The sequence below is a fragment of the Bos taurus genome, chromosome 25 (genome assembly GCF_002263795.3).
Source record: "Bos taurus isolate L1 Dominette 01449 registration number 42190680 breed Hereford chromosome 25, ARS-UCD2.0, whole genome shotgun sequence".
NCBI lineage: Eukaryota > Metazoa > Chordata > Mammalia > Artiodactyla > Bovidae > Bos > Bos taurus.
This window is the reverse complement of record NC_037352.1, coordinates 22,711,913-22,732,517: the sequence shown is the minus strand read 5'-3', so window position 1 is coordinate 22,732,517 and position 20,605 is coordinate 22,711,913. Positions and strand designations below refer to the sequence as shown.

Genomic DNA, 20,605 nt, shown 5'->3' with positions numbered 1-20,605 from the left:
GACGGAGTGATGGGGGCAGAAACCACGAGCACGCACTTCCCGGTGGGAAGGCGACCCCTAAGGGCAAGAACAGAATGAGGAGATCCGCCCACATGGAAAAGGGTCCTCAGTTAAAATTGCAGGGGATCTGGTTTGGGAGAAGGAGGGGAAGAAGACGGAAGGAGGAAGAAGGAGAGGGAAGGAAGAAGGAAGAAAAAGAAAACAAAGGGATGAGATGGTTTCCTGCCATCAGAGGAGACCTGGGCTCACCCACCCTCAGCTGTTCACTCCTGGAATTGCAACACACAGCTGCTGCAGGACTGCAGAGCAGGGCTAGGTAAAAGCTGTCTGAAGATGTTCAGAGGATATGTTAAAAGGATACACCGAAATGACTTCTGCTAAGAAATTCTACAACACCTCTCAAGAATTTGTACTCATGAGGTACGGAGCAACAAGAACACTCTAAAACTGGGACTTCCCTGGTGTTCCAGAGGTTAAGAATCTGCCTGCCAAGGCAGGGGACTCAGGTTCAATCCCTCATCCAGCAAGATTCCACGTGCCATGGGGTTACTGAGCCCATGCACCACAGCTACTGAGCCGGCGCTCTAGAGCCTGTGCTCTGGACCAAGAGAAGTCACTACAAGGAGAAGTCCGCGCACTGCAACTAGAGATAGCCTGTGGGCGGCAGTGAAGACCCAGTGCAGTCAAAAAAGCTACTAAAAGAAAAAAGGCCTAAAATTCCAGAACACCACACGGACAATCCAAAGCAAATAAATGAAGGACAGCATAGAGTCCTACATCACTTTGTACTTTTTAAAGAGCTTTCCCAGGCACTCGGGTACTTGATCCTCCTAAGAATTCTGAATAGGGGATCACTGTCAAAAGAAAGTTTCTAAAAGGCACACCAGGAGATTTTAACAAACAGCCATCCTCTTTCTTAGCTTTCAGAAAGGGGCAAAATGGCTCTGGCAAGTGATGCTTCAACTTTTCATTCTGCAATTCTCTGTGGCTCTTCCGACACCACTCCCAAGTAGCTCACAGGGCACGGGAGGCAGGGAGACACCCAAAGCTGAGCATGGCCACTGGGAGGCAGCCAGGAACAGCCACGAAGAAGGGGGGTTCCTCAAAGATCCAACGTGATCAACTGCTTCACGGGTGGCCAAAATCGAGACTGCTTCCTGTCCACACCCGACCCTCTGGTTGGGCAGAAACAGAATCCAAGGGCTACAAAGAACCAAGGCCCCTCTGTGATGACATAGAAAGGTGGGATGGAGGAGGGGGAGGAAGGCTCAAGAGGGAGGGGATATATGTACACTGATTCACTTGGGCTTCCCTGGTGGCTCAGATGGTAAAGAATCCGCCTGCAGTATGGGAGACCTGGGTTCAATCCCTGGATTGGGAAGATCCCCTGGAGGAGGGCATGGCAAGCCCCTCCAGTATTCTTGCCTGGAGAATCCCATGGACAGAGGAGCCTGGCAGGCGATAGTCCCCGGTGTTGCAAAGAGTTGGACACGACTGAGGGACTAAGCACAGCATAGCTGATTCACTATGTACAGCAGAAACTAACACAACATTGTAAAGCAATTATACTCCAATTAAAAAATAATTTAAAAAAAGAACTGAGGACCCTTACAGGGTTTCACTTACCCTTTATTTTTGCCTCATGACAAGATCAACTTTCCCTGTTCTTGCCTGCTGCCTGAAGATGGGCATCTGTGACTGTTCAATAGTGAGCCCCTGAGATTATACAGAATGAGCTCACATGGTTGTGGCTCCAGAAAGCCTGTGACTTGCAGCTGAGCCTCTGCTGGGGCAGCTGGGGGTGCCATCCCAGGTGGAAAGAGCCCGAGATATCACAATCAATGGACAAGATCTCCCTGCTCTTTTATGGAGGCACATACAGCTCTAAAACAGGGATTAGCAAACTTTCTGGCAAGAAAGTAAGCAGTTTAGCCTTGGCAGACCTGAAGATCTCTGTCGTAACTACTCAGCCCTGCTCCAAGTACCAGAGCAGCCATAGGTAAGAGGTAAATAAATGTGCATGGCTGTATTCCAATAAAACTTTATTCACAAAAACAGGTGGCAGGCTGGATTTGGCCTGTGAAACCTTTGCTCTAAGGGAGCAAATAAGATAATATTTGTCTTAAAAAGAAGAACTTAAGATTTTTTTTAAAAAATTCTTCAGATCAATATAATTATCAAATAATTACACTGATTTCCAAATTTCCACATAGGACTTTGATGCCCTGAGCTAGTCCCCTTTCTCGCCTCTTTTTCTTTTAATAATTTTACTTATTTTTGGCTGTGCTGGGTCTTCACTGTTGTGCGGCTTTTCTCTGGTTTCAGCGTGCCGTGTCTACTCTCTGGTTGCCGTGTCTTCTCTTGTTGCGTAGGACAGGCTCCTGGGCAGGCAGACTTCCGTAGTTGTGGTACATGGGCTCAGTGGCTGGGGCTCCTGGGCTCTAGAGCACAGGCTCAATAGTTGGGGTCCATGGGCTTAGCTGCTCGGTGGCACGGGGGATCCTCCCGAATCATGGATTGAACCCGTGTCTCGTGCATTTATTTGGCAGGCAGATTCTTATTCACTGAGCCACTGGGGAAGCTCCTTGTCTTTGTTTCTTGCAAGGGGTGCATATGCCTCCGTGTACCTTGCTCAGAAATTAAAATCTCAGATTTATGAATGATTAACCCACCTACCAGATGGCGGTAAAAGAAAAAAAAAAATGGCCAAGTCCAAAGGGTGTCAGGTCGAAGGAGGGATCTCTCCAGCAGTCTGTATTAATGCCGGCGGTACACACTCTTTGACACTGCCTTCTGTTCCAGTCGCTTCCACCACACCAGGGTCACAGTGTTATAGGGGCACAACTAACACAAAGAAAAGACCCCTCACGCAACCACAGGGCTGCGTGCAGAGGAAAGAGGAAGGAATCGGGAGTTCGACGAGCTGCAGGCCAATGTTGGTGCACATCCCAGTGCCACTAGCTGTCCAATTTGGGGGAACAACTTCCAAAACCTGGTATTCCCCATCTGTGTGAGCTCCTCCAACAGAGCTCTCATGTTAATTCCTGAGGTCATGTATGTGTAACCACACTTCATAGGGACTTCCCTGGTGGCTTAGTGGTGAAGAATCTGCCAGCCAATGCGGGAGACACAGGTTCAATCCCTGATCCAGGAAGATCCCACGTGCCACAGAGCGGGAGCTATTGAGCCTGTGCTCTAGAGCCCAGGAGCCGCAACTACTGACCCACATGCCACAACTCCTGAGTCTGTGCCCTAGAACCCATGCTCTGTAACGAGAAGCCCCCACAATGAGAGGCCCAGGCCCTGCATCCCGACAGGAGTCCCCACTTGCCACAACTAGAGAAAAGCCTGCACAGCAACGAAGACCCAGCACAGCCATAAATAAATAGATTAAAAAAAAAAAGCAGTCATAAATATCAGTTATCTTATCCAGAAGGAAGAATGCAGCGGCAAATGATTAACACCAGGGCCATGTTGAGGCCACTGATTTTTGAGTAAGAGGAAGGTTGAGAGTTCTTATGACCAAAGACCTTCTTATCAGGTGATGGGGACAAAACAGATAATGCAGGTTGAGTTATGTTATACCCTCTGATTTATCTTGCTCTCTGTCTGCAAGAAATCTGGAGAATGCACATACCCATTACTGCCACCAGATAGAAGAACCAAGAAAAACCCGAAAATGCCATCAGTGAGATATTTGTAGGGAAAAGGTTTGGTGATAAAATCCAGTCTAGGAATCAAAGACCACAACTTCAGCCCTGGGTTTGCCACTAACCAGACCCAAGTTTCCACACCTGCCCTTGAACAACCCCAAACAGAACAGTTGAGGAATCAAATCAGAGAATGACTTCAAAAAGGCTTTGGATCATGTTATCTTTACCCAGTCTTGCAAATCTCCCAGTGTTACTACCAAAGACACTGTTATTCTAACAATAAAATCTTCAGTTCTCATCAAAATTACAAACACATATGTTCTTTTGTCTCAGCAGTTCTACTGATAGAATTCTTTCTCTGATACATTTCCACACATGCAGAGGAAAATGTACCCAAGGAATTGTATTATAACCCTGTCTGTGGCAGCAAAATGTGAGCAACAACCCACATATCTTCACTAGGGCCCTAGTGGGATAAAGTACAGAGCTGATGGAAGTTGTGAGGGATGGGAGACAGGCTCCCACCCCATTTTAATCTCTTTTTTCAAGTTTTTGAACCAGGTGAACATCTTCAGTAAACTAAATTAAAACGACTGAAGAGAAGGGGGGAAATTTACCTTTAACATCCAGAAGGTGGTATCCATCCCGGCCCCAAGATTTAGAATTTGACAATTACATTCTGTCTTCCGTAGAAATGCCTTTGTAAGCTGACTGACGCCATGGACTCGAGCAAAATATCCTAAGTGACAGACAGAGAAGCAAGCTATCACTTGGTGACGACAGGAATAATCCATGCAAAGCCCACAGTGCTAGGGAGAGCAGAACAACACTGTGCCCTTCTTCAGGTCAGGAGAAATAATGATTTCCAAATTCTTCTTTTAAGGGAAAAAAAAAAGCTGATCAGACCAAAATAAGTATAAGCTACTTAATGGTAGTTTAAGAAAAATAAAATGCCCTGTCCTGTTACTTAGGAAAGACGAGTATCTTTTATCAAGATCCAAATGTCCTCTTGGAAAGGTGCTTTTTCACGGCTCCAGGGGAAGTTAATGAGTACTCTGCTAAAACTTGTCTGCAATGCAAGAGAAGCAGGAGATGCTGGTTTGATCCCTGGGCTAGGAAGATCCCCTGGAGGAAGGCATGGCAACCCACCCCCAGTATTCTTGCCCAGAGAATCCCATGGACAAAGCCTGGTAAGCTACAGTCCATAGGGTCCCAAAGAGTTGGACACGATTCAGGGACTGAGAACACATGGAAAATAACATTTTTAGGTCAGGGAATTGGGCAGATGAATGTCAAAGCAAGGAGAGCCATGATTATTATCTTGTTCCTTTCACCTCCATCCTGTGTGGGTTACAGCCTCTGTGTTTACAAAATGGCATCACCAACGTGAGGGTGGCGAAGCGGGGAAGCAGAGATACCAGCAAGTGGTGGCCTAATTAATGGACTTGTTAAGCTCTAGGGTGAGGAGCTGGAACAGAGGAGATGGGAAACCCAGAAGGGAGACAGGAAGATAGCGGCTATCTGTTCTAATGGCCTGATACTCAAGGTGCAAATGCTTTAAGAGCAAAATTTGAGAGTAGTATTCAGAAACTTTGTCATTTGACAGACAAATTTTAGTGAATGTGCTGATAAATATTTTGAGGGATTCCCTAACAGTCCAGTGGTTAGGACTCTGTGTTTCCACTGCCAGGGACCAGAGTTCGATCCCTGGGCAGGGAACTAAGAACCCACAAAGCTGTTTGGTTCGGCCAAATAACTAATCAATTGATAACCCCTACATGACTTATAAACAAACAAATACTTTGGGCTTGTGTTTACATTTTATTTTTCTAGTAAATCACCTTTTTTTTTTTTTTGGCTGCACCGTGAACCATGCAAGATCTTAGTTCCCCAATCAGAGCTCGAATCCATGTTCCCTGCAGTGGAAGAAGCATGGAGTCTTAACCGCTGGACTGCTAGGGAGATGCCTCTAGTAAATCATCTTTATTGTATTCTGCAGAATATTATCCGCAATGGATTCAATTTGAGGAAACAATGTCCTCACCTCAGATCTTTGGGGAGTGCTCTCCTCCTGGGCTGGAGGTCCCCAGTCTAGACACGTGGACCCGGGAGGGGAAGAAGGAAGGAGGCTGCCACACGGCCCAGGGCTACGAAGAAGAGCGGCTGCCTGCCTCCAGAACATTCCCTGGGAAATCCATCTGGACAGCGGCAGAGGCAGGCTTCAGGAAGGCCTCTTGGCCAGGCCTCGCCCAGGCTAACTGCTGCCCAATTCTACCCTCAGTTCAATGTTAACTACCAAGTCCTGCTCTTTAGGAACCACTATTTACACATTTCTTTGCAGTTCTTACAGAGTCCACCTACAGGACCCATCTTTAGGGCCAAGATTCCCCTACCCACAAGAATCATGGTCAGTGGTCAATTTTTCAATCTGGCTGCAACTAAGTCACATTCCTGTCTCAAATCCTTTGACTTCCTTGCTGGAAATTACTTGCAGAACCTAACAGTGTTACTAACAAAATAGGGCAACAACAACAAAAATAACCCCCTATATGAACAGACAGCTCTCAGCAAAAGACATGTAAGTGGCTTTTAAACACAGAATAATGAGTTTCAACCACACCTTCAAATAAGAGGAATGTAAAACACCATTTTTCATGTACCAGGAGAAGGCAATGGCACCCCACTCCAGAACTCTTGGCTGGAAAATCCCATGGACGGAGGAGCCTGGAAGGCTGCAGTCCATGGGGTAGCCGAGGGTCAGACACAACTGAGCGACTTCACTTTCAATTTTCACTTTCCTGCTTTGGAGAAGGAAATGGCAACCCACTCCAGTGTTCTTGCCTGGAGAATCCCAGGGACGGGGGAGCCTGGTGGGCTGCCGTCTATGGGGTCACACAGAGTCGGACACGACTGAAGTGACTTAGCAGCAGCAGGGGAATAAAGATTAAAAGTTTCATAACACACTGTGCTGGTGTCAAAGTTGGGAAACGAGCACTCTGGTGGAGACAGTACACCCCGGAACTCTCTTTTTAAGAATGAATTCCTAGAACCCCAGGGATTCATGAGATGTAGGGAAGGGAGCTGGGCACTTGCCTCGGTTAATTTCAGGTGCCTTCCTCTCTTTAGAGAGTCTCACCAAATGCTGGATGTAAGGGTCCTGCCAGTAGCCAATGCTCACTGCAAACCTGAAAGAGATGAAAAAGGAAACAGGTGATTAGAGAGAAGGGTCAGGCCAGGTTCCATGGGCAAGTTCCCAGGAACCAGGTCAAGGATCCAAAGATTCATCTCTGGCCAAATCATGCAACTGGAGGTTATCATAATAAGCGAAGTCAGAACAAGAAAGATAAACACCACGTGATATCACTAACAAGTGGAGTCTAAACTATGACACAAATGAACCTATCTATGGAACAGAAACGTTTGCTGACAAAGGTCCGTCTAGTCAAGGCTATGGTTTTTCCAGTAGTCATGTTTGGATATGAGCTGAACTATAGAGAAAGCTGAGCACCAAAGAACTGATGCTTTTGAACTGTGGTGTTGGAGAAGACTCCTAAGAGTCCCTTGGACTGCAAGGAGATCCAACCAGTCAATCCTAAAGGAAATCAGTCCTGAATACTCATTGGAAGGACTGATGCTGAAGCTGAAACTCCAATACTTTGACTACCTGATGCAAAGAACTGACTCAATGGAAAAGACCCTGATGCTGGGCAAGACAGAAGGCAGAAGGAGAAGGGGACGACAGAGGATGAGATGGTTGGATGGCATCACCGACTTGATGGACATGAGTTTGAGCAAGCTCTGGGAGTTGGTGATAGACAGGGAGGCCTGGCGTGCTACAGTCCATGGGGTCGCAAAGAGTCGGACACGACTGAGCGACTGAACTGAACTGAACTGATGAAACAGAAACAGACCATGGACATAGAGAGCAGACTGGTGGTTGTCAAAGGGAGGGGACTGGTGGAAGGATGGAGAGGGAGGTTGGGGTTAGCAGATATCGGCTATTACATATAGAATGTATAGACAACAAAGCCCTACTGTACAGCAGAGAATTATATTCAATAGCCTACATTAAACCATAACAGAAAAGAATATTTTAAAAAAGAACGTATGTGTGGGGTATTTACACACACACACACACACACACACACACATATATAACTGAATCACTATGTTGTAAGCAATAATTAACACACTGTAAATCCACTACACTTCAATTTTAAAAAATGAAAGGTTAAATAACATTTAATGCTCCAGCACAAGTTTAAACAGACTCATCCATTCATCCACTTTTACATTCACAGTCACTCCCATCACACTTCCCACCACAGTCATTTCTTACCTCTCTCTTCCTGCATATCATTAATTCCTTTCCCAGGACCCTGGCCTGGCGTGCTGCGATTCATGGGGTCACAAAGTTGGACACGACTGAGCGACTGAACTGAACTGAACAGACTGAAACAGCAAGTAAGCTCACCTCATATTTCATACAGCTCTTTGAACATTTATTCACACAGCAAACTCCCTGGCCGGAGCTAGTCAGGTAACTCTGTCCAAACAAGAGTTTTGTGTCCAGGGGAAGGGAGACCCAAAAATAAATAGCAAATATCACTAATAACTACCAAAGTATTTCTCCTGACTCTGTCAGTCCTTTCATGTCCCTTAAGGAGGCTGTAGTGGAGAAACCAGGAACAAATAAAGCAGCTACCACTTGGAAAGTGCCAGGGTAGCCTAAAGGTTCTCAACCCCAGTCTACACTACAAGCAATGATAGACGCCGTGTTCCAAGCCTGGGAGCTAAAGCCCTGATTACCATTGGAAATCTCCTGGCAAACATAAGTGGAACCAGCCTCAGGATAAATGAGAAGTCAGGGAAGGAATCTGGATCCCTAGGGCCATACCACACCCCCCAGGGGCCCAGAGCCTTCTCTACCACACAAGGAAAATTTAGTGAGATAATAAATGTCTTTACCACTTACATCAAATTGAGTCAGGCTTCTGTTACTTACAACCTTAAGCATCCTAAGTGATATCCTGCATGATACATCCACTCCACATTGCCTGGTAAGTAAGCTGAAACTTAGAGCGTGTGTGTGTGTGTGCGTGTATGGTGTCACCCAATTAAGTTCTAAGCTCCCAGATGCACAAATTACATCTTTTCTTTTCTTCATACCTACCAACAAGGTTTATGGGCTCAGTTGCTCAGTCATGTCCAATTCTTTGCGACCCCATTGACTGTAGCCCCACCAGGCTCCTCTGTCCATGGGATTTCCCAGGCAAGAATACTGGAGTGGGTTGCCATTTCCTACTCCAGGGAATCATCCCAACCCAGGGATCAAACCCATGTCTCCTGAGTCTCCTGCACTGGCAGGTACATTCTTTACCACTGCGCCACCTGGGAAGCCCCTACCAACAAGGCTTACTGCTGCCTTAACGGCAACAGCTGCTGAAGTCTAGACAAACATGCCCCCCAGTCTCCTGCACCCATGTCTGCACATCCAAAGGCATTCTCAAGGAAGCACATATGAGAAACACCCAAAATACTAAGGAACACAATTTGCTAAAAGCCCAGACTGTCCAAGGAGAACAGCAGACCGAGTTTTACAAAGCAAAGTTGCTCAGTTGTCTAAAACAGTGATTCTCAGGAATTCCCTGGAGGTCCAGTGCTTAGGTGGAGAAGGCAATGGCACCCCACTCCAGTGCTCTTGCCTGGAAAATCCCATGAACAGAGGAGCCTGGTAGGCTGCAATCCATGGGGTTGTGAAGAGTCGGACACGACTGAGAGACTTCACTTTCGATTTTCACTTTCATGCATTGGAGCAGGAAATGGCAACACACTCCAGTGTTCTTGCCTGGAGAATCCCAGGGACGGGGGAGCCTGGTGGGCTGCTGACTATGGGGTCGCACAGAGTCGGACACGACTGAAGCGACTTAGCAGCAGTAGCCAGTACTGAGGACTTCACTGCTCAAGGCGAGGATTCAATTCCTGATTGGGGAACTAAGGCACGAATCTCAGCCAATAAAAGTAGTGCTTTTTGAACAATGAGTTGTGACCCATTCATATCACAAAATCAATGTAATAGTTTGCAAATCTCCATTTTAAAAAATGAAGTAGAACACAGTAAAGTAGGAAATAGCAGCATCATACTATCTTGGAGAAGTCAGGGCTGTTTTTGTGAAACTTTTGTTTCAATGTGTGTTGGGTATATAAGCCCTCTGAAAAAAGTGTTCTTGAGAACTCCCTGGCGGTCCAGCGGTAGACTTGCAACTCTGAGCTTCCACTGCAACAGACATAGGTTCAATCCCTGGTGGGGGAACTAAGATACCACAAGCAAACAATTACCAAAAAGAAAAAGAAAAAAGAAACACTGATTTAGGAATCACTTCTCGCCATCTAGTGGTAAAAGTCATATGTGCAGTTGCAGCAAGATGGGTAGATGATGTAGATGTGATGAGAATACAGGTCAAACTGTTCCTGCCCCACATCCAGGGCAAGAATCCTGTTGACAACACAGAACCACTGTTGACTACTCCCCACAGAGAAGGCACTCGCCCCACCACCAAGAAGCTCAAACTGCTGAAAAGCCGATCAATTTGCCTCCCTCTAAGTGTTCCCTGCTGGAGTCATTAGTGGCATCTTGGATAACAAGGAGCAGTTTCTATTCCTTCCAACTCTGCATTATCAGTCAATTTAATACTATTGATTCAGTCCAGCAATGTTTATTGAGAGTCTAGCAGTATTTGTTGTCTGCTAAGTGCCGGGCATTGGATTACAGTGGTGAACAAAACAGAGAAGCGACAGAGACAGAGATCACAACAAACGAGGGAAGTAATTATATGGTGAATGGAGGAGCTATAGTAGAGGTTAAAGGGAAAGCCTCTTACAGGGCATGGCTGAGCTGAGTCCTAGAGAATTAGGGAAGGGCAGCTGTGCAAAAGGCATTCAAGACAGGAGGAACTGCAGGGAGAAATGCTCGGGGGTGGGGGTGGATGTGGAATGTGGAAGCAGGAAATAGGGAGGGCTGGAGGAGAGTAAGAAAACAGGAGAAACTGGAGAGGAGGTTGGAGCGAGCAGACTCAGGTCATACAGGGCCTGGCAGGAGCCTGGGATGGATCCCCACAGCACATGGGGCGTGGTCAGTGATGTCTGGCAGTACAAAAAGGTGGGGCGAGGCATGGACACAAGCCAAGGACCTCCCCCCAATCACTTGGGGAGACACATGGACATAACCCAAGGACCCCTGATCACTAGTTCCCATGACTCCTGCTTCCTAAGGTTACCATCACAAGTCTCTCCCCAGTCCTCAAATCCAGATGACTGCCAGTGGTTACCATGCCTCGGAGTTAAAAAGGATCTCACAGCTTAGCCTGGGAGAGCAGCCAAGATAAAAAGACTAACACACTGCCGGCAAGAGGAAAGAAGAGGGCGCTGCTGGGCGCTGCTCCTGGGAAGTCCGAAGGGAGGTGAGCACCGTGATTCAGGATCTACAGGCCGCCAAGGCAGCTGAGCAGGTAACAGTCACCTACACAATCAGTACCAACCAGTCATCTATAACAGGAACTAGGGGACTTTCCCTGATGGTCCAGCGGTTAAGACTCCACACCCCCAATGCAGCGGAACTAAGATCCCACAGGCTGCATAGGGCGGCTGGAAAAAAAAAACAAACCCAAAAGAACTGGGCACGGCAAGAGGTTCATAAAACGTAGACTATATTTCATCATATCTAAGACACCATCAATTTCAAGATTGAAAAAAGAAATTAAAAAAACACTACCAGCGAATGTTTCTTTTTTAATTGCTTAGAATTTTACCTTTGTAATTATTGAAAAAGCTCCTTTATTGGGCCAGAGTGTCATCATCTCCCTCTGTCTTGTACAGACAGAAAAAAGTGTGAGGTAAGCTGGCTAAGCCCTCACTTTCAGGATGTCTGTGCCTTTCCACACAATACTGACCTCTGTGTCACCAAGGGCATTGGTGAGGATGTATTTCTTTCCTTTAATATTTGTTGATTTATTTATTTTGCCTGTGCTGGGTCTTCACTGCTGCTCTCGGCTTGCCTCTGGCTGCAGAAAGCACAGGCCACTCTCTAGTTGTGCAGGAGCTTCTCACTGCAGTGGCTTCTCCTGTTACAGAGCCTGGGCTCCAGGCGTGCGAGCTTCAGTAGTTGTGGCTCCCGGATTCTAGAACACAGGCTCAGTAGTCGTGCACACGGGCTTAGTTGCTCCATGGCATGTGGGATCTTCCTGGATCAGGGATTGAACCCATGTCCCCTGCATTGGCAGGCAGAGTCTCAACCACTGAGCTACCAAGGAAGCCCCTAAGGGTGCATTTCTTAAGAGATCTCCAACATTCTCTCTGAGATTTTCTTCCAAGCAGCTGACCCTCAACCTGGAAGTTTGGCTACTGGCTCTTTCTTGATCTCATCAGAAGATATTAAGGAATGATTTTCAACAGCAAACAGGATTTGTGTCTTTCTTCAAATGGCCTTAAAAGGTAGGTGGACTAAAGCACCGAGGGCTGTGGTCACAGCTTTCCAACCAGGCCATGCCATCAGGAATAACCCTGTGTCTGCTTGCACAGGTAAGGACACCTCTGATGTCACTTGACAGTGACCAAAAGTAATGTTGAGAGTTAAGACACATCTGATTTCAGAAAAGTTAAAATCCAAGACCATGTGCATCACAGAATGGCTCAGATAGTACTGTCACATACACATGCATAACTGAAATCACCTAGCTGTACTGCCTGAAAATAATGTAAATCAACTATACTTCGATTTTAAAAAATAGTACAGAAGCAACCTAAGTGTCCATCACAGAGAAGATAAAGATGTGCTACATATAAACAATGGAATATTACTCAGCCATAAAAAGGAATGAAATTGGGTCATTTGTAGCTATGTGGATGGACCTAGAGACTGTCACACAGAATGAAGCAGGTCAGAAAGAGAAAAACAAATATTGTGTATTAATGTATATATGTAAGGAAATGGCAACCCACTCCAGTGTTCTTGCCTGGAGAATCCCAGGGATGGCGAAGCCTGGTGGGCTGCCGTCTATGGGGTCACACAGAGTCAGACACGACTGAAGCGACTTGGCAGCAGGCAGTGGAATCTAGAAAAACGGTAGAGATGATCCTATTTGCAAAGCAGAAACAGAGACACAGACACAGAGAGCAAATGTATGGATACCAAGCAGGGGAAGGGAAGATGGTGGGAGGAACTGGGAGACTGGGACTGACATACACACACCGTTGATACTATGTATAAAATAACTAATGAGAACCTACAGTATACCACAGGGAACTCTACTTAATGCTCTCTGGTGACCTGAGGGGGAAGGAAATCCAGAAGGGAGGCGATATATGTATATGTAAGGCTGATTCATCTTGCTGTTACAGTAGAAACTAACACCACAATGTAAAGCAACTATATTCCAATGAAAATTAACTTAAAAATAAGTAAAAAATAAAGTTAAAAAAAAAATAGTACTGAACTGTGACGAACCACTTTGACTATAAGGGACTCACCAGATGTCAACATTTAGCAATGAAATAACTAACGAGAGGAATATTTGCCATTTTTAAATGATGCTATTCTGTTTCTTTTTAAATTAATTTTTCCCACCAAAAAATTAATATTGTCTTTACAACAAGAGCAACAGTAAGTTTGGCCATGATGCAACTGATACCTTGTGCTGCAGCCACTGAAGCCCGAGTGCCCTAGAACCCACGCTCCACAGCAAGAGAAGCCACTGCAGTGAGAAGTCTGCACACCACAACCGCAGAGAGCCCGAGAGCAGCGACAAAGACCCAGTGCAGCCAAAACTTAATTAATACAAAAAGAGCGACAGTAACTTTGGACTTCATAAACAAACATAAAAGCCAATTATTTCACTAGAAAAATAATGTGTAACAAGTCACAAAGTGCTAATATCCTTACAACATACAGGACTCATTAGTAAGGGAAAAAACGAGTATCACTGAAGAATGGGTAAAGGACAAAAATGAACCATTCACAAAAGAAGCAACTGGCCAGTGAACCAACAAAAAGCTCAGCCTTACTGATGATCACAAAAAAAACCAAAATGAAGATGAAAGCAAAACCAGAGAGCAGTAGTGCTCCTAACAAATCTGCAATAAAACTCTTTTTCAGTAGAACCTGGCTTTGGAGAGAGATGAGAAGAAAGGGCACCACTATCCAAACTTGCTTCAAGGCCCTGTGGTAACAGGTACAAAAAGCCAGAGTCACGTGTGAACACAACGGCCGACAGTCCCACTTACCGGGATTTTATCCTCAGGAAATAATTAGGAATGAACACAAAGGTTTTTTTTATAAGACCACTGAACCTGGACTTACAGTATCAGGTCGACAAGATAGGCTACAAGATTACATGGCCAGGACGTCCCTACGTTTGTTAGAATGAATGCATAAGACATATAAAGTAGATAGTGAAATGTTAACAGCAGGGATCTCCCTGGTGCTGAGCACCTAGGCCTGCTGTCATGTCCATGATTGCACTCATTTCCCAAACTCAGAAAACATCCCTTCCATCTGAATATCGTGATTTCAAGTTTCAAACTCAGAACTGAAGAGTCAAAAATCTCAGATTTGGAAAGACCTGAAAGAGTCACTCAATCTTCATTCAATCCACTACTGCTTTCAAAATGTTCATAACACTCACGTACCACCTAGTCAAAGTTATATGTCTTTTTCAAAAATTTATTTTACTGAAGTGTAGCTGATTTACAATGTTATGTTAATTTCTCCTGTACAGCAAAGTGACTCAGCTATACATATATCTATTAATATATTCGTTTTCATACTCTTCTCCATTATGCTTTATCACCGGATACTGAATACAGTTCCCTGGGCTATACAGTAGGACCCTATTGCTTATCCATCCTATATATAATAGTTTGTACCTGCTAACCTCAAACTCTTAATCCTTCCCTCCCCCACACCCTCTCCCCAAAGTAATATGTCTTTAAATAAACTCAATTTTCTTAGTACTCAGCTCTGAGGTGCTACCTAATATTTCCTTCTAACACACACTGTAACAAATACCTAACTATTAACATTTAAAACATCTATCTCTGTTCCCGCCTGAAACCGTCTCATATTCCTCCCATGGGAAACAATGATCTGGCCCAACCACCTATTCATTAAAGAAACATTTATTGATTCCATGCTATTTGCATGAGTGTCAACTGCAATACTGGAAAATTCATGGAAAGTTGTGAAACGTCCTCCAACAGGGATTTCTTCATCAGAGGATTCAGGGAATGGGAAGGGACCCTCCCTGCTGTCTCAGACTAGCAGGAACAAGGCAGCGGCTGGTTTGTTTCACTTCTACAGACTCACCATGTGCTTACTGCATGCCAGGCGTTATTCACATGCCTGACAAACAGAAACAAACAGCACCCTCAAAACAACCCTAAGTAGTTTGTTCAAGCTGTGGAACCTTCACGGAAATTAACTTGACTACTTTCAGATCAGATGAGATCAGTCGCTCAGTCGTGTTCGACTCTTTTCGACCCCATGAATCTCAGCAAGCCAGGCCTCCCTGTCCATCACCAACTCCCAGAGTTCACTGAGACATCCATCGAGTCAGTGATGCCATCCAGCCATCTCATCCTCTGTCGTCCCCTTCTCCTCCTGCCCCCAATCCCTCCCAGCATCAGTCTTTTCCAATGAGTCAACTCTTTGCATGAGGTGGCCAAAGTACTGGAGTTTCAGCTTTAGCATCATTCCTTCCAAAGAACACCCAGGGCTGATCTCCTTCAGAATGGACTGGTTGGATCTCCTTGCAGTCCAAGGGACTCTCAAGAGTCTTCTCCAACACCACAGCTCAAAAGCATCAATTCTTTGGTGCTCAGCCTTCTTCACAGTCCAACTCTCACATCCATACATGACCACAGGAAAAACCATAGCTTTGACTAGATGAACCTTTGTTGGCAAAGTAATGTCTCTGCTTTTAAATATGCTATCTAGGTTGGTCATAACTTTCCTTCCAAGGACTAAGCATCTTTTAATTCCATGGCTGCAATCACCATCAGCAGTGATTTTGGAGCCCAGAAAAATAAAAGTGTGACACTGTTTCCACTGTTTCCCCATCTATTTCCCATGAAGTGATGGGACCAGATGCCATGATCTTCGTTTTCTGAATGTTGAGCTTTAAGTCAACTTTTTCACTCTCCACTTTCACTTTCATCAAGAGGCTTTTGAGTTCCTCTTCACTTTCTGCCATAAGGGTGGTGTCATCTGCAGATCTGAGGTTATTGATATTTCTCCCAGCAATCTTGATTCCAGCTTGTGTTTCTTCTAGTCCAGCGTTTCTCATGATGTACTCTGCATAGACGTTAAATAAACAGGATGACAATATACAGCCTTGACGTACTCCTTTTCCTATTTGGAACCAGTCTGTTGTTCCATGTCCAGTTCTAACTCTTGCTTCCTGACCTGCATACAAATTTCTCAAGAGGCAGATCAGGTGGTCTGGTATTGCCATCTCTTTCAGAATTTTCCACAGTTTATTGTGATCCACACAGTCAAAAGCTTTGGCATAGTCAATAAAGCAGAAATAGATGCTTTTCTGGAACTCTCTTGCTTTTTCCATGATCCAGCGGATGCTGGCAGTTTGATCTCTGGTTCCTCTGCCTTTTCTAAAACCAGCTTGAACATCAGAATTCACGGTTCACATACTGCTGAAGCCTGGCTTGGAGAATTTTGAGCATTACTTTACTAGCGTGTGAGATGAGTGCAATTGTGTGGTAGTTTGAGCATTCTTTGGCATTGCCTTTCTTTGGGATTGGAATGAAAACTGACCTTTTCCAGTCCTGTGGCCACTGCTGAGTTTTCCAAATTTGCTGGCATATTGAGTGCAGCACTTTCACAGCATCATCTTTCAGGATTTGGAATAGCTCAATTGGAATTCCATCACCTCCACTAGCTTTGTTCGTAGTGATGCTTTCTAAGGTCCACTTGACTTCACATTCCAGGATGTCTGGCTCTAGGTCAGTGATCACACCATCGTGATTATCTGGGTCGTGAAGCTCTATTTTGTACAATTCTTCTGTGTATTCTTGCCATCTCTTCTTAATATCTTCTGCTTCTGTTAGGTCCATACCATTTCTGTCCTTTATCGAGCCCATCTTTGCATGAAATGTTCCTTTGGTATTTCTGATTTTCTTGAAGAGATCTCTAGTCTTTCCCATTCTGTTGTTTTCCTCTATTTCTTTGCATTGATCGCTGAAGAAGGCTTTCTTATCTCTTCTTGCTATTCTTTGGAACTCTGCATTCAGATGTTTTTATCTTTCCTTTTCTCCTTTGCTTTTCGCTTCTCTTCTTTTCACAGCTATTTGTAAGGCCTCCCCAGACAGCCATTTTACTTTTTTGCATTTCTTTTCCACAGGGATGGTCTTGATCCCTATCTCCTGTACGATGTCACGAACCTCATTCCATAGTTCATCAGGCACTCTATCTATCAGATCTAGGCCCTTAAATCTATTTCTCACTTCCACTGTATAATCATAAGGGATTTGATTTAGGTCATACCTGAATGGTCTAGTGGTTTTCCCTACTTTCTTCAGTTTAAGTCTGAATTTGGCAATAAGGAGTTCATGGTTTGAGCCACAGTCAGCTCCTGGTCTTGTTTTTGCTGACTGTATAGAGCTTCTCCATCTTTGGCTGCAAAGAATATAATCAATCTGATTTCGGTGTTGACCATCTGGTGATGTCCATGTATAGAGTCTTCTCTTGTGTTGTTGGAAGAGGGTGTTTGTTATGACCAGTGCATTTTCTCGGCAAAACTCTATTAGTCTTTGCCCTGCTTCATTCCGTATTCCAAGGCCAAATTTGCCTGTTACTCCAGGTGTTTCTTGACTTCCTACTTTTGCATTCCAGTCCCCTATAATGAAAAGGACATCTTTTTTGGGTGTTAGTTCTAAAAGGTCTTGTAGGTCTTCATAGAGCCATTCAACTTCAGCTTCTTCAGCGTTGCTGGTTGGGGCATAGACTTGGATCACTGTGATATTGAATGGTTTGCCTTGGAAACGAACAGAGATCATTCTGTTGTTTTTGAGATTGCATCCAAGTACTGCATTTCGGACTCTCTTGTTGACCATGATGGCCACTCCATTTCTTCTGAGGGATTCCTGCCCGCAGTAGTAGATATAATGGTCATCTGAGTTAAATTCACCCATTCCAGTCCATTTCAGTTCGCTGATTCCTAGAATGTCGACATTCACTCTTGCCATCTCTTGTTTGACCACTTCCAATTTGCCTTGATTCATGGACCTGACATTCCAGGTTCCTATGCAATATTGCTCTTTACAGCATCAGACCTTGCTTCTATCACCAGTCACATCCACAGCTGGGTATTCTTTTGCTTTGGCTCCATCCCTTCATTCTTTGTGGAGTTATTTCTCCACTGATCTCCAGTAGCATATTGGGCACCTAACTGACCTGGGGAGTTTCTCTTTCAGTATCCTATCATTTTGCCTTTTCATACTGTTCATGGGGTTCTCAAGGCAAGAATACTGAAGTGGTTTGCCATTCTCTTCTCCAGTGGACCACATTCTGTCAGATCTCTCCACCATGACCCACCCGTCTTGGGTTGCCCCATGGGCATGGCTTAGTTTCATTGAGTTAGACAAGGCTGTGGTCCTAGTGTGATTAGATTGACTAGTTTTCTGTGATTATGGTTTCAGTGTGTTTGCCCTCTGATGCCCTCTTGCAACACCTACCGTCTTACTTGGGTTTCTCTTACCTTGGGCGTGGGATATCTCTTCACTGCTACTCCAGCAAAGTGCAGCCATTGCTCCTTACCTTGGACGAGGGGTATCTCCTCACCGCCACCCTTCCTTACCTTCAACGTGGGATAGCTCCTCTAGGCCCTCCTGCGCCCACGCAGCTTACAAACCTACTTACCCACGTGGATTCAGACCCCACCCCCAACGTTTCCGGGCTTCCCCAGTGGCTCACTGGTAAAGAATCTGCCTGCAAGGCAGGAAACACAGGAGTTGCAGGTTCAATCTTAGGGTCAGGAAGATCCCCTGGAGGAGGGCGTGGCAACTCACTCCAGTATTCTCCCCTGGAGAATCCCAAGGACAGAGGAGCCTGGAGGGCTACAGTCCATAGGGTTGCAAAGAGTTGGACACAACTGAAGTAACTGAGCATGCATGCCCACCCAATGTTTCAGGTGCTTAAATAGTACGAATTTGTCATGTGTGTGTGTGTTTGTGTATTGTTTAACTACTTATAGATGTATATGTATGTGAAAGCTGCTCAGTTGTGTTTGACTCTGCGACCCCATGGACTACACAGTCCATGGGATTCTCCAGGTGAGAATACTGGATTGGGTAGCCATTCCCTTCTCCGGGAGATCTTCCCAACCCAGAAATCAAACCCAGGTCTCCCACATTGCAGATTCTTTACCAGCTGAGCCATGAGAGAAGCCCATAGATGCATATGTAGCTATGTAATTCCATATATATGCAATTGCAACAACAACAACAACAAAAATCAATGAGTATTCTCAGCATTAATTTTCAAGTTTGGGGGACTTTCCTGGTGGTCCAGTGGCTAGGACTCTGCACTCCCAATGCAGGGAGCCCAGGTTCAATCCCTGGTCAGAGAACTACATCCCACATGCCTCAACTAAGAGTTCTCATGCCACAACTAAAAAAATAGATCCCTTGTGCCACAACTAAGACCCAGCACAGCCAAAAAATACATAAATAATTTAAAATATTTCTTTAAAATTTTTTTCAAGTTTGGCATTTTTCTTTTTTTTTTTTTTAAGCAGAGAAAGGTTTATTACAGGGCCAAGCAAGGATAACAGGTGGCTCGTGCTTAAAAAAACCTGAACTCTTCAGTTAGGGATTTTAACTGTACACTGCTTGTGGTCTTTAAGTGAAAGAGTTAGTCGCTCAGTTGTGTCTGACTCTGCAACCCCATGGACTGTAGCCCGACAAGCTCCTCTGTCCATGGAATTCCCCAGGGAGAACACTGGAATGGGTAGCCATTCCCTTCTCCAGAGGATCTTCCCAATACAGGGATCCAACCCAGGTCTCCTGCATTGCAGGCAGATTTTTACTGTCAGAGCCACCAGGGAAGCCCTGTGGTCTTTAAGATACTGCTCTAATTTTTAAATTCATTGTTGTTCTTTTGGAATGGGTAGCCATTCCCTTCTCCAGAGGATCTTCCCAATACAGGGATCCAACCCAGGTCTCCTGCATTGCAGGCAGATTTTTTACTGTCAGAGCCACCAGGGAAGCCCTGTGGTCTTTAAGATACTGCTCTAATTTTTAAATTCATTGTTGTTCTTTTACATATTTTAGTTGCAGTTTTTGGTTTCTATTTCCTGTTGGTTTCATTCTTGGTTTATAAATGGAAGACAGGAAGTAAAGTCTTGAGGCTGATAGACTCTGTACCTAAACAGAGTCTGGATTCGCTTCCTTCTTGGGAACTAAAGCTTGCTGCTTTCCTGAGTAGATCGGCAGACCTTAAGGGATCAATTACCTGAAAAACTGGGTCTGAGTAACTAAGAAGACTCACAAGATAGTTTCCTCCCAAAGGAGACTACTGGCATGGCCTCTTGGCTTCATGTAACATCTAATTACTTTACAAGGAGTAATATGATCTACAATCTACTGTCTTGCTTGTAAGAAGTCATTGAATAGTGGGCAAAGTGTAAACGGAAAAGGAACCTACATTTACAGAGAGTGAAATAAGTAGGAGAATCAAGTCAGTCCCCTTGGTGTAATGTCCCATATCTAACTTTTTAACAACAATCAAAAAAAAAACAGAAAATGTAATTAATATAACACAGAACATAGTAACAGGATGCCATGGACCTGAATAATGCTAAGTTTTTAACTAACTCCAAGTCAAAACCCTAGCCAGCTTTTTTTTTTTAAGAAACTAACAATTGATTCTACAATGGAAACACAAA

General features: G+C 44.8%; 1 protein-coding gene and 1 non-coding gene across 3 annotated transcripts in view; one reads left to right on the top strand and one right to left on the bottom strand.

Annotated features, from left to right (window-relative positions):
* LCMT1 (leucine carboxyl methyltransferase 1) overlaps positions 1-20,605 on the bottom strand; it is a 69,524-nt gene that overhangs the window by 34,032 nt on the left and 14,887 nt on the right. For both annotated transcript variants that reach the window (XM_024985052.2, NM_001076488.1), the window contains 2 exon segments: positions 6,747-6,838; positions 4,271-4,392 (listed from right to left, as the gene is read on the bottom strand). In XM_024985052.2, coding sequence (XP_024840820.1) covers positions 4,271-4,392; positions 6,747-6,838 — 214 coding nt within the window.
* TRNAG-CCC (transfer RNA glycine (anticodon CCC)) lies at positions 19,217-19,288 on the top strand. Its single transcript has one exon. It is a non-coding gene; the product is annotated as a tRNA-Gly (tRNA).